The 12,547-nt window shown below is 44.8% G+C and overlaps 1 protein-coding gene across 1 annotated transcript in view; it reads right to left on the minus strand.

Annotated features, from left to right (window-relative positions):
* Positions 1-5,092: 5,092 nt before the first annotated feature.
* TRIM66 (tripartite motif containing 66) overlaps positions 5,093-12,547 on the minus strand; it is a 60,725-nt gene continuing 53,270 nt past the window's right edge. Inside the window, exons 13-21 of the mRNA XM_081275510.1 lie at positions 12,326-12,518; positions 10,805-10,865; positions 10,184-10,358; positions 9,562-9,851; positions 8,955-9,081; positions 8,556-8,630; positions 7,956-8,108; positions 7,299-7,517; positions 5,093-6,557 (exon numbers count right to left, since the gene is read on the minus strand). Coding sequence (XP_081131636.1) covers positions 6,498-6,557; positions 7,299-7,517; positions 7,956-8,108; positions 8,556-8,630; positions 8,955-9,081; positions 9,562-9,851; positions 10,184-10,358; positions 10,805-10,865; positions 12,326-12,518 — 1,353 coding nt within the window. The 3' untranslated portion in view covers positions 5,093-6,497. The remainder of the gene's footprint in view (positions 6,558-7,298; positions 7,518-7,955; positions 8,109-8,555; positions 8,631-8,954; positions 9,082-9,561; positions 9,852-10,183; positions 10,359-10,804; positions 10,866-12,325; positions 12,519-12,547) is intronic.

A 12,547-nucleotide genomic window follows, 5' to 3' on the forward strand; every position in this document is an offset into this window, starting at 1 on the left:
CTGCCATCAGATACCAGGTGCTTCAACTTGTGCTACCACACCTGCTGACATGGAAACCCCACCTCCCCACAACCATGACTGCCACCAGAGAGAAGTTTCTGTGCTTTTTGTTGAGTTGTTTTAAATCACTACCACTAGACCTATACCCTGGCTTCAAGGCATACTGGGAAATCAAGGTTCTAGTATATTTAACTTCTGTAGTAAGGAGTAAGCTATGCATCCAAGACTCTTGAGGTAGGGAATTCATTAAATATAGAAAAGGGGTTCAGATTTCATGCAGTCCTAACAAATATTCCTTATATTCATTACAAATTGACACTCCACTCTCTGAAAATCATTAGAAATCTCTAATGCAGAGTGAGCAGACAGGATAGCAAGGGATACGAAACATCACCATACAAAGGACCTTCTTGAAGTATTCAGCACCTGGGCATGGTAGGCATTCCTAAGATGTCATTTCCCTAACTCCACTCCAGACTTGTTGCCTGCATTTTGGGGAACAGGCTGTGTTCATTCAATAAGAAGCAGAGAGCTTCATTCTTCCCTCAGAGAAAGGCTTCCCCCCGTTTCTTAATGATGTTGGGAGTCAGGATCAAAAAGGCCATGCAGCAGGTTCCACAAGCTTTACTGAAAAACACTCTGGGACACAATTGCTGGTAAAGAAAAGTGCTATTTTTATTTGTTATTGAATGTGTAGGTCCTTTTAAAATGTTACACTTCCCCTTACAATATTTCTCCCTCATGCCCCTAGCCATTCTGGCTCCAATGGCCACTTCTACCAAAGGCCTAGAAGGAACTCATCCTAGGTACCCAAGAAGAATACCGCTTAAGGAATGGGCATATGGCTCAAGAAGCAGCACCAACTAATGAGGACTTTCCTCAAAGCAGCTCAATTTGGCCTGTGAATCCTTTTCCCTGCCCTAGTCAGGACTCCCCTAGCTATGTCCCAACCCCAGAGTCCCTCTGTCCCTGTGTGGCCCTGAATAGTCACTGAGATCACTGTTCTGAGTCACTTCCACCCCAACTTTATAGATAAGATCACACCGTCTATAATTGGCAAAGCCAAAATTGAGATGTTCCAATGCTCAGATCAGATTTCTGTTTCACTTCCTTACCTCTAAGAAAGCAATCAAAATCTGCTTCTAGCTCCAGGGATATCTGGAGCAACAGGTGGTGATGGTCAGCAACAGGGAAGAAAGATATAGCTAGAGGGCATCACACTGACTCCAGCTAAGCTCAGGCAAGTGATGGACTCCAGTACTTTCCCATTTCTCTCCATCAGAATATTACCAGCAGCAGACACCCACACCTGCCAGAATTTTGCTCCTAGTTACAAAACTGAACCTCACATGGAAACCTATTTCACTGATCTTGGTGTTGACTATGGCAGTTTCTCATTGGTATCAACTGCCCACCACCTGGTGATACAGTTTAGCCAGTTTGGATGTTGCAAAATCCAATCCATACTCTTAGGCTGATTGAGAAGGGGACTCTTAGCAAACACAGCTAAAATCTATTTCTGAGCTGTCATGGGAGAGACAGAGGGAAAGACTCACAGATGCTGCCCTCCTGGCAGGAGCTCATAAGCATGCTTAGCATGATGAGAACAGAGTCCAGGAGAAGGTAGAGACTCAAAGAAAACAGACAGCTGTGATTCTTCCTGCCTAACTATCTCCTGAAGAGGAGAAACTGCAGACAGCCACAGATATATCTCCCTGCCTAGATTTCAAGGAAGACTCAGCCTGTGTGGCTGGGAAGAATAAGGATAATCTATAGACTAGGGGTATCATAAAAGCTAAGTGAAGGGGGTGTTTCACAGAGGAGTGGTGGATGGGGTGAAATGCTGTGGAGAGTTCAAGGCAGTTGAGAACTAAAATGTGTTTATTTGATTTGGCAACTAGATGGTCACTGGGACATTTATGAAAAACTGGGCTAAAGAGTAACAAAAGGATCAACAAAAGACTTGGCTTTTTTTTTTTTTTTTTTGTACTGGGGATTGAACCCAGGGGTACTTTACCACTGAGATACATCCCCAGCCTCTTTTGTTTTTTATTTTGAGACAGGGTTTTATTAAGTTTCTAAGTCTGGCCTTAAACTTGAATCATCTTGAATTGCTGGGATTAAAGGAGTAAAATACACACACACACACACACACACACACACACACACACACACATACACATACATACATATATATATTTTTTTAAACAAAATTATCTTTCCAAGTTGCTGAGATTATAGGAGTATCAAATAAAAAAAATTGTGTGTGTATGTGTGTGTGTATTTTTTAAACAAGCTTAGCTAATAAGGGAAGAGTGCAAAGGACAACAAACCCTAAACATTTTTATTAATCGTGTGAGAACTTTGGTTGCTTGCAGAGTACTTGGAGGTAACCAAAGGAGAGGGAGACAGAAGACCCCAGGAAGTGGGAGCAGCAGTGAGGGAGCAAAGCCTTGAAGGCATATAACAGGATTTATGAAATAGAAAACTAGGAGGAAGAGGGAAGGAAATGAGGAGAGGTACCAACAGATGTCAATAGGAGGGAGAGAGAAAAGTGGGCAAGGAAGTTCTTGCTTTGATCTCACTTCTGTGAAGCAGACACTGAGGTCAGTCATTTTGCTCAGAGCTAACACAAAGGGCATGGATAGGAAAGAAGAGTAATGACAAGTTAATGAATTTCCAATAAATACTGGGCCTGTCAATTATGAGTGTGTCACATTTAGCAGCCAGGAAAAAGGAGAAGAAAATAGGCTGATGCAGAAAATGGAGGAGGGTTGATAGGTCCAGCAAAAGTTGGAGGGGATGGGAAATTTTAGTTTGCTGATAAAAATATCAGCGTATGATGAGCCCTGGATTCAGGCTGAAGAGAGGAAGAAATCCCAGAGAAGGCTAAAAGTCTGGGAGAAGAGAGAAAGCTGAGGTCATGAAATCGACTAAAGAAGCAGGAATTTTCAGCAGCAAGATCAGGGGAGTAAGAGAAGAGGAAGCACAATCTAGAAGGAGCAAAGGCTTAGATAGGAGTTCAATAGGTAAACTCATGGAGTGAGAGAGGGAGTAGAGCAAAGCCCAAAAGGAGCCTAGATCTTAGGAACCAGGCAAAGACAGGAAACCAGAATCCACCTAATTGATGACAGGGCTGACATGGAACAGAGCCTAAGAAGGGTCTGGTGGCTGCCCTCCACAAGGGGGTACCTGAGGCAGGCAGGGTGTGTTGGCAACAATTTAGAATTCAGAAAGGGGGGCTAGGGTTGTGGCTCAGTGGTAGAATGCATGCCTTGCATGTGTGAGGCACTGAGTTCGATTCCCATCACCACATATAAATAAATGAATAAAAAAAAGGTCTATCGACAACTAAAAAAAATTTTTTAAAGAATTCAAAATGGGTCAATCTACCCATGTTCTACAGAAGAATGCTTTACAAATTCATTCTGCACCAATTTTTGCACTAAAATCTCCTTTGTATAAACTAAAACCAGTCTATTATTCCACTTCAATTTCTCTTCTAGGATTCCAAGGTGTACTATGAGAACCCAGAACTAACTATATTTGCAATGCCCAGCTTTGTCAAGGGTCAAAGAGCTCAACTGAATTCAAAATGGGGCCATTATGGGAATAAGTCAATGCAGGATCAGCATAAATGTTAGCAAAAAGCCTCTGAAGGCAGTTTCTTGGTGAGTAGGATTTTTTTTTAATTTATAAAAAGTCATGTTCTGGGGCTGGAGTTGTATCTCAGTAGTAGAGCACTTGCTTCACAATTGTGAGGTACTAGGTTTGATCCTAGCACCACATAAAAACAAATAAAGACATTGAGTCCATATACAAAAAAAAATTTTTAAAGTCATGTTCTGCCAGGTGCAGTGGCACACATCTGTAATTCCAGTAGCTCGGGAGACTGAGGCAGGAGGACCACAAATTCAAAGCCAGCCTCAGCAACTTAACAAGGCCCTAAAGCAACTTAGTGAGACCCTGTCTCTAAATAAAACATATTTTTAAAAATTGCTGGGGATGAGGCTTCATGGTTAAGCGCCCCTGGGTTCAATCCCTGGTACAAAAAAAAAGACATGTTCTATTTTCTGTATGCAGAAACAAAATAAGACAAAACTATGACTCAGAAAGTTGGTACTACAAGGAAAATCCAGGGATAGGATAATGCCAGGGGTAACCACTGTAGGGAAGGTATGATGGACCAGGGCCTCACACCTTTTCGGAAAAGAACACACCCTACTTCTCACCCGTTCCTGCTCAGGACCTAATGTGAACCTCTTAGCATGCAGGGTCTCTATGGAAGGAAATATGAGACTCTCCACTACATTACTAACATCTCCTGACCTAGCAACTGATCCTTGATAGGCCACATCCAAGCTGGGAGCTTTATTGATAGAAGGGAAAGCGAGTTTTTAACCAAACATTGATGCTTCAAGTTTGTGGTCTCCAACTGATTCTGGGGAGTGATCTCAATCAGGTTTAAGCCTGTCACATCTCTCACTGGCTTTCCAATGCCCAAATATCATGAAGTTCACTCAGGAGCAGTGGGGAATGTGGGTCACATGAAGGTAAGGTGGACAAGGACAGGAATTAATAAGGCAAATATAGAAGGGACCTTGCCAAGCCAGCTAAATAGAGAAAAATATTCAAAAATTGAGAGGGAAATTGCTAGAGCCCAAAGCAGAAAGCCACGTTGCCCCCAAAATCAAGACCTAAATTCAAAGATCGCCTGCCTACTAGTGTACTAAAGACTTGGTTGACACAAACTAGGAAGCAGGATTATGAAAGCCCACCTACTTAGGAGGGAATGGCATACTCTGCTGAAAGAATGGCAAGTCAATGGGCAAAGGTGCCGTGAAGTGAAAACAGTATCTAAGCCTGGGTGGAGAAGTAAATGAGTAGTATGTACCATCAATTCACAAAGAGATAAGAAATGTTTCTGATTTTTTTTAAATGATTATTATCAAAGTCCTACAAACAAGAATTTTCTTAAACAGCATCTGTTAGTAAAAACAGAGCCACAACTTGAACCTCCCCTGAAAGCAGCCATACAATTATAGGGCCAGGGAGAGCTGCCTCAGGGCCAGGCCAACAATATCAACCAAGTTCCTACTTGGGAGGAAGCCTGACCCACAGTTTTATGCAACTTCCTCATGAACACCCTATATGAACCATGAAGATCCATTTGAGACACAGCCTGGAGCTCCTGTTCACACATGGTGTCCAGAATGCTTCCTTCAGCATTCTAGGAGAACTAAGGTCCTGAAGTTGCTTTAGGGTCACCAAAGGACCCTAGCTTCTCACCTCTCAAATTTCTTCTCCACCCTTGACATAACTTCCTCCAGGAAGTCCTGGGTCTATCTCCTGATGGTCCCATGGCCTTTTCCAACTTTCAACATAAAAGGATATGGTGGAGTGTTTTTCTGGGCTGTGGACAGTCTGGAGGCAAGCTAGTTAGGAGACTCACTTCTGATCTTTGGCTCTGTGAATATGGAGAGGTGAAGAACTAGGAGAGGCCAGGAGGAGAGAACAGGAAGAGAGCCCTGGCAGAGTAAGCTGAGTGTGGTCATTCTCCTTGCCCAGGGAACTCTGTATCTGAAGCAAACAGCAGCTGCCTCACAGCTTTCTGATGCAGAACTCAGATGTCTGAATGGAGATGATAAAGGAGTAGCTACTGACAAGCACGATGATCACTTCTAGGAAGTCAGGTTCTGACACCAAGGAAGTGCTATTAGCACAAAATAAGCAGCACAAAGGGCAGACTCCAAAGTTGGCATCTTGATGCAAGTGAAATCTGAGCCAGATCTAAGATATCTTTGCACAGCCACCCAGCTCAGGCAAGAATGCCATACCATCCAGAGCATCTTCACAGCAGCCAACTTAAGTCAACTTCAGGAAAGGGCGTATGAAAAACAAATACCCTGAAAACCGTTAGAACCTACATAGGCACCAATTGAGATCTATGGCCTCTAGATGCCTCCTTGTTCTGCCTATAACAGGCGCCTCTGTCCTGACAGAACAAGCAATGGTAAACAGTGACAATCTTTGGCTATGCTGGGCCAGGGATCATAGACCTGCCATGTGTCCAAACTTCTTCCCTTCTTTTACCTACTTTCTGAGCCAGGAGGAGATAATATACTCTGCTCCTGAGCCCTGGACACTGAAAGGTGAGGAAGGTCTGCTTTCCTCAGTGGAGAGAATCACCAAGGAATTTAGGTCCCTCTGAGCCTGACCAGGCATGGTCTTGTCAAGGTGACCCATACATCTGATTACTCCAGAAACAAGGAACATCTCTCCCTCTTTCCTCTTTATTACTGAATCTTCTCTGTAGTGGATGCGCTATGGCTCCCAAATAAATGCTGTAGATGCAAATGACAAGGAAGAGCACTACACAGCTCAACAAGACTCATCTTATCTCACATCCACATTCTGAAAAGTAAGCTGAAGGATGGGGAGGAATAGTCAAAAGGACGGGACACCAGCCACCAGAGTGCTCGGTCTCCTTCCAGCTCTCACACCTGTGAGATGCTGTTGGCCAGGCGGAACGACATTCTCTTTGCTTTTTCATTCTCCTGAGAGGAAAAAATAAATATATTTGGAATTAGAATAGCCATATGTAGGATTTATTAACATGAAAAGGCCACATGTTAAGACTCAGATTCTCTAGAGTCAGTGTCTATCCTAGGAATGCAACAGTAAAACTTATTGAAGCCGCTATACCTAATATGCTAAGTATTATAAATAACCAGGGATGGTTAGTCAGCTCCTGGCACACTTGGTAAACATTACATTTCTGAGGAATTTAATAGCAATGACTTGAAATTTCAGGCCCACACAGGTGGGACCAGAGACGTTCTCTCTGCTGTAAGCAAAACCTCTCCTTCCTTCTACACACTAAGAGGCTGAAAAAGATCCCTGCTTTTCTCCCTCAAACCCAAAGTAAAGATCAGGCACTGAGACTAGATTCTTCTCTTCTTATTGGCATCACAGTGTAGTATAACCAGCACTGAGCTTGGAGTCAAGACAACTCGTTGCTCCCCCAGTTCTGCTGCTAATTTTCTGGGTAACACTGGGTAGGTACATGCATCTCTCTAAACATCAAGCCTCACTAATAACTGGAGTTGGTGAGCCCCACACTGCCCTGCCTCCCTTATATTATAAGGGGTTTGAAGTGAGGGTTCATTTTCACCACTATCTCTTGTGCTACCCAAGCAGCTTCACTTTGGCTTGCTTTATACCTGTTGTTCAGCTACCCCTTGCCTGCCCAATCACCCACCCACGTACAAGCCTGCCAGCTGGCAGTAAAGCTTTACCATATGTCTTCGCCGCCTCTTGGGTTGGATGCCTTCCTGAACACAGGGGGGCCACGGGAAGCCCTGAGGGGTGGAACATCCACTCTCACTAGACACCTCCTCGGAGTCTGAGTCTTGCTGCCTTGGCTGGGCAAACTGTTTCTCTGGGTAGATCTCCTTCAACCATCCCTCAAAGAATACTTCCAGGCAGCGGCCAGCCTCTGCAACCTCTGAGTCAGGCTGATGGGGAAAAGAGCAGTGGTGGTTGGCCTGTTTCTACCAGCCCAACTCTTCCAGGCCCCTCCCTCAAGAGCAATACAGAGAGCACAAAGCCTATCTGGCCTATTCTGGGATCGCATCCTGGGTTGTCTGGAACTTGGCATTTTCTCCTAAGACTCAGGATAACCAATTTGGTACAACTCTTAAAGTAAAAGTGACATTAACAGGTACCCACAAGTGGCCAGTTACTAACACCTCTCTATCTTCCTCCTGAGTCCATGCTGAGGGTTGAGTATGGGATAGAGCTTTAAAACTCACCACAGTAGACCTTAGGACTCCTCTTAGGTCTTTCTGGCAGCTCCGAACCAAACCTGATCCCCATACCCCAACCCTCACTTCAGCCATTATAAACTTTGGGTCACTGGGTAATAGAAAAGATGAAAAATGGAAAAGACATACATAATTAAATTTAGCACAGTTCCAGAACATGAGGCGCACGTCTGATACCACCTCCTCTGGGGTGGTATAATGAGCTGGGTCCTTCTTTTGAAGCTTCCTCCGGATGATTGACAGGTCCATGGGCCTCTTGATAATCTGATAATAATGTCGTGCCTTGGGAAGGAGAGAAGAGGAAAAGAAGGAAAGAAAGAAGAGAAAAGAATAGGTATAGGTAAAAGAGGCAGAGAATGAGTTGGAATATAAGTGAAAGAATAGAAGAAAGATGAGAAACAGCAGGAATAAAATTATGGAGAAGACAAAAAAAAAGAAATAGGAGGAATGTATCACTTGCCAAGTCAAGTCTGATGCAGCAGCAGTTGTGGCAAGCGGGAGAGTAAAGACTGGACTGGCCATGGCCCCCAGGGTCCCCTGGACCATCTACAAATTAATACTGTTACTATTCCAATGGTTGAATCCTGAGCCCCCTGGGTACACCACCATGATCCTGCCCCATGGTTGAATCCTGAGCCCCCTGGGTACACCATCATGATCCTGCCCCATGGCCTAGGCCCTCTGAGCAGAGATGACAGTAGCAAGCAGAAACAGTAAGGTTTTCCTTACCAAGGGGCTGACAGGTTCATGGAAGGGAAGACTGAGGCTATTGCAGCACAAGGACAATACCAGCTTCTCACATTTCTGCAGAAATCATAATTGGCAACAGTGTCACTTTGTTCTGGCCCATTTCAAAAATCAAATCAAAACATGAGAAACCTAATAACTCTCTGGCTTTGTCCCACAGGTTTCCAATCATAATACTAAGGCACAGTTCAGACTCCCAAGCCAGAGGAAAGCTTTTAGGAGAATGAAAACCACACAAATTCCCATTGGCCAAGTTATCAGCCACAGTCCAAAAGAAAGGCACCCAGAAGCAGGTCTCACCCTTCTGAAAGACCTCAGCCCCTTTTAGGCACAGAGTGCTTTTCCAAGCACAAAACCTTGTTTCTAGAGACCCTTCCCTACCTTCTGGTCGCATGTGCTCAGACCAGGAAGTACCCGCACTCCAGGCTGGCTATAGCGAGCATTCTCACAGTCATATTCCATCTCGGGCTGCGTCAAGCTGCAACACAAGGTACACACCCACTCTCCCCTGCATAGATAGGTGAGGCCATGTTAAGCTTCAGCAAATTGCCCAGAGCACCCTTCCCTCTCCCTCTCCTTCAAGACAAGCATCGAGGCAACAGTGTGGGAAACTGAGTCTGTAGCTCTTCACCTGAGGCAATGGCTTCCTAGCAATGAGCTTGAAAGAAATTCAGTAACTCAGGATTTAGTGAATCCAGAAAAAATATTTAGGAAGAAGGCAGGGAAGAAGTACAGAGACAAGTCTTTGCATAGGAAGAAGTTGAGAACAGAGGCAGAAGGAAAGTCAACCAAATTTCTAACATCTACCTATCTGAGTGCAGAAGGCACATATAGGGCCCACTAACTCACAGACCTGCATTTCATGTAGGCCCAGAAGAGGGGAGTAGGCCCACCCTGGGAAGTTCTGTGGGACTGACCTAGAATAATAATATAATAATAGAAGATAACCCTGGTAGCCAGGCGATGGCACTGGATTGGTATGACTCACCCTGGGAAGCTGAGCAAGGCTGGCACATGGCAGGAAAGGTGAAACACTTTGGGGCAGCGGTCACAGCACAGCAACTCTCCACCATTGAGACACACAGCACAGAAGTCCTCATTCTCTATTGGGACTTGGGGACCCTTCTTGGCTCCAGGAATTCGAGAAATGAGTCTGTGTTCTTCAGGATTTGTACTTTCCACCTCTGGTGGCTGCTGCCCAGCCAGGGAAGTGACAGTGACCTTTCTTCCTCCCAGACCTGGGGCCTGGATGGCATCAGGCAGGCTGTCCTGGCTAACCTTGGGGAAGAAGTGAGTCTGAATAGTCAGAGAACAGTACTAACAAGATATAGAGGGACACAGTGGGAGGGACTGACAAGCCCTGAGCACTTAATATAAGAATCATTTCTTCCAGAACTGCAAGCTAGCCAAGTCCCACAAGTGCTGGGACAGCTTGCTCCTGCTATGAACCTCAGAGACCCCTTACAGCAGAGGACAAAGTCTAGCCAAGCTATACCCTCACTCAGAGACTCAGGAGAGGCCCCCAAGCCAGAATTCTAGCTGCAGCAGAGAGAAAGGAGAGACTCCTGGACTGGGCCAAGGTTTAAGGTCAAAACATAGTAAAGTGGTACCTTAATGGACATGCTGGAGGACTCAGTGCCACATTCAATAACCAGCAAGAAGCTCCCATCCTGATCATTTTTCTGAGGCTTCAGCTTGAACACAGGCATCTCTCCCGAGGAAGCAGCACAGATCTTGAGTCGCTCCAGTCGCACATAGGGAATCTTGGGCTCACTGTTGAAAGCTCTGTGGCAAAAGAGATATCCTGGGTATCAGCAAGAGCCTCCTCTGATCCCAACCTCTAAGTCAGGCTCATCTGTGATCCCACAACTGAGTAACTACTCAAGATCTCCTCGGTCCAACCCCCTGAGGTCCACATCTTGCCAGCTCTGCCTGGCCAGACCCTGTCAGACACTGGGAAGCCCTTTGTGTAGTCCCTGTCAAAGAAGGAAGCTCCACGAAGAGCAAGGACTACACACAGAGTGCATGCCTCCTGGGGCAGGAGCCAGGACACCCTCCCACAATCATCCCAGACATCCAACCATACACACCCCACTTGAGGGCCTGGGGGTCAAAGAAGACAGAAGCAGGAAAATTTCTGCTTCTAGTTAAGTCAAGAAGGATGCTTACTTCTTGTACAGGACATAAAGTTGTTTGGAGTTGGAGGCGGGGGTTGACCAAGAGTCTGTTACCTGATGCTCTGATTCTCTTTTTTATCCAGCTCTAAGGGTCTTTGTTCAAAATTCTGATATTCTAAAGCAAAAGACAAATAAATACCTGTGATGATATACTCTGTCACCTGCACCTTCCACTCATATCTGTTATTCACACGTCTGGCCACACACATCACATAATTGTTCCCTACACTGTAATGATTCATAATGGTGGCAATCCCACCATGGATATCCTTCCTGGAGGCCACCTTCTTTCAAGGATGAGCACAGATAATGCTCAGAGGCTGCCCACAGGTGAGTGTTGGGTCAGGCACTGAGGGGCCAGCTTCTCACCTTTGAAATGAGCTCACAAATCACTTGTTTCCAGTACTCTGGTAACACTTGCTCTGAGAAGTCATTCTGTTCTTCCTTTTCAGTCAAGGGCTGGGATTCCAGAACTGCCTGAGAATCCAGCTCACACTCTGTGAGCTAGAGGCTTCAGGGAGCCCTCTCCTGTATAGCACAGTCTTCATGGATGGACAGGGAGCAGTGGAGGCAAACAGAGGGAACTAGCACTTGTTGAAAGCACCCAGTGAGCACTGGGCACTGTCCTAGGCACTTTACATAGGCAAGCAGGATCCAGAAGAATAAATCCAACTACATAAAATGCAGGGTTACATTATTGGGTATAATAAGAGCCAATAATTTTTGGTTGGCCTTTCAATGTGAGAAAAAAGGGGAAAATATTTCTTTCATTTTCTGTGATTAAATCTATACAAAATAGACTGATCATTACAAATTAAGCATACATTGTACTTTGAACTAAGAAAGTCCCAGGTGATCAATGGTACTCAATTCCAGACTTTCTTACCAGCAGAAATAAACAAATCACCTTCCACAGAAGAAACAAATCTTAGCTTAGCCCAGTTTGAGAAGGAGTGTGGGTAACTAAAAAGAAAATAAGAGCCAATCTCCAATGTTCCAAAATCTCTTTTCTATGTGGAACAACACAAATTCACAGTATGTCTGGATACAAGGAAAATTCTTGCTACTACAGAGTAAGTTGTTAAGTTAATTCTCTGCAGTTATTTGTCCCAGTAGCCTATGAAGTCAGTATGATTAGTCCCATTTACAGAGAAAGAAATCAGTTCTGGGATATTAGGCATATCACTCAAAATCAAATAAAAAACACAGTGCTGGTATTCTAACTTAGGTATGTCCAACTCTAAAGTCAGATGTGCTTTTTTACCTATAATATTTTTCCCAGCCTAGCCACCTTGAAGTGAGTTCTTCCAGTCTCCCACTACATGCAACCCAGACCCCAGGACTTTTTGCATGGGGAATGTTACAAGAAAGCTGGCCACATGGATCAGCCCTGGCCACAGTGAGGAAAGCAGAACAGAGGAACTCGCTTCTGGAGAGGTACATTTAGCCTCAGAGAGAAGCAGCACTCCTCAAGCTTAGAGCCTATCTGCTGCCCTGTACTTCACCTAAACGTGCTTAGTCCATCTGCATAAATCTATGGTCAACATGAAGGCAGGCTTCTTACTTGAGTCTCACCTTGTGGGTTCTGGTACTGCTGTAGAGCTTTAGATGTGTTGATCACCGGTGCCAGGGGTGGTCTTTTCACAGAGAGATTAATTGGCTCCTCTAATTCTGAGGTAATAGCCAAGTCTTTGGGCACATCCAGCCCAGGGGCCATGGGGCCTTGTCCCACTGAGTCAGTAAAGTGAGAAGAATCCTCACTTTCCATCTTCCAAAAAAGAAAAGACAACAAGAATC

This window comes from Spermophilus citellus (assembly GCF_964194105.1).
Source record: "Spermophilus citellus genome assembly, chromosome: 2".
Lineage (NCBI taxonomy): Eukaryota > Metazoa > Chordata > Mammalia > Rodentia > Sciuridae > Spermophilus > Spermophilus citellus.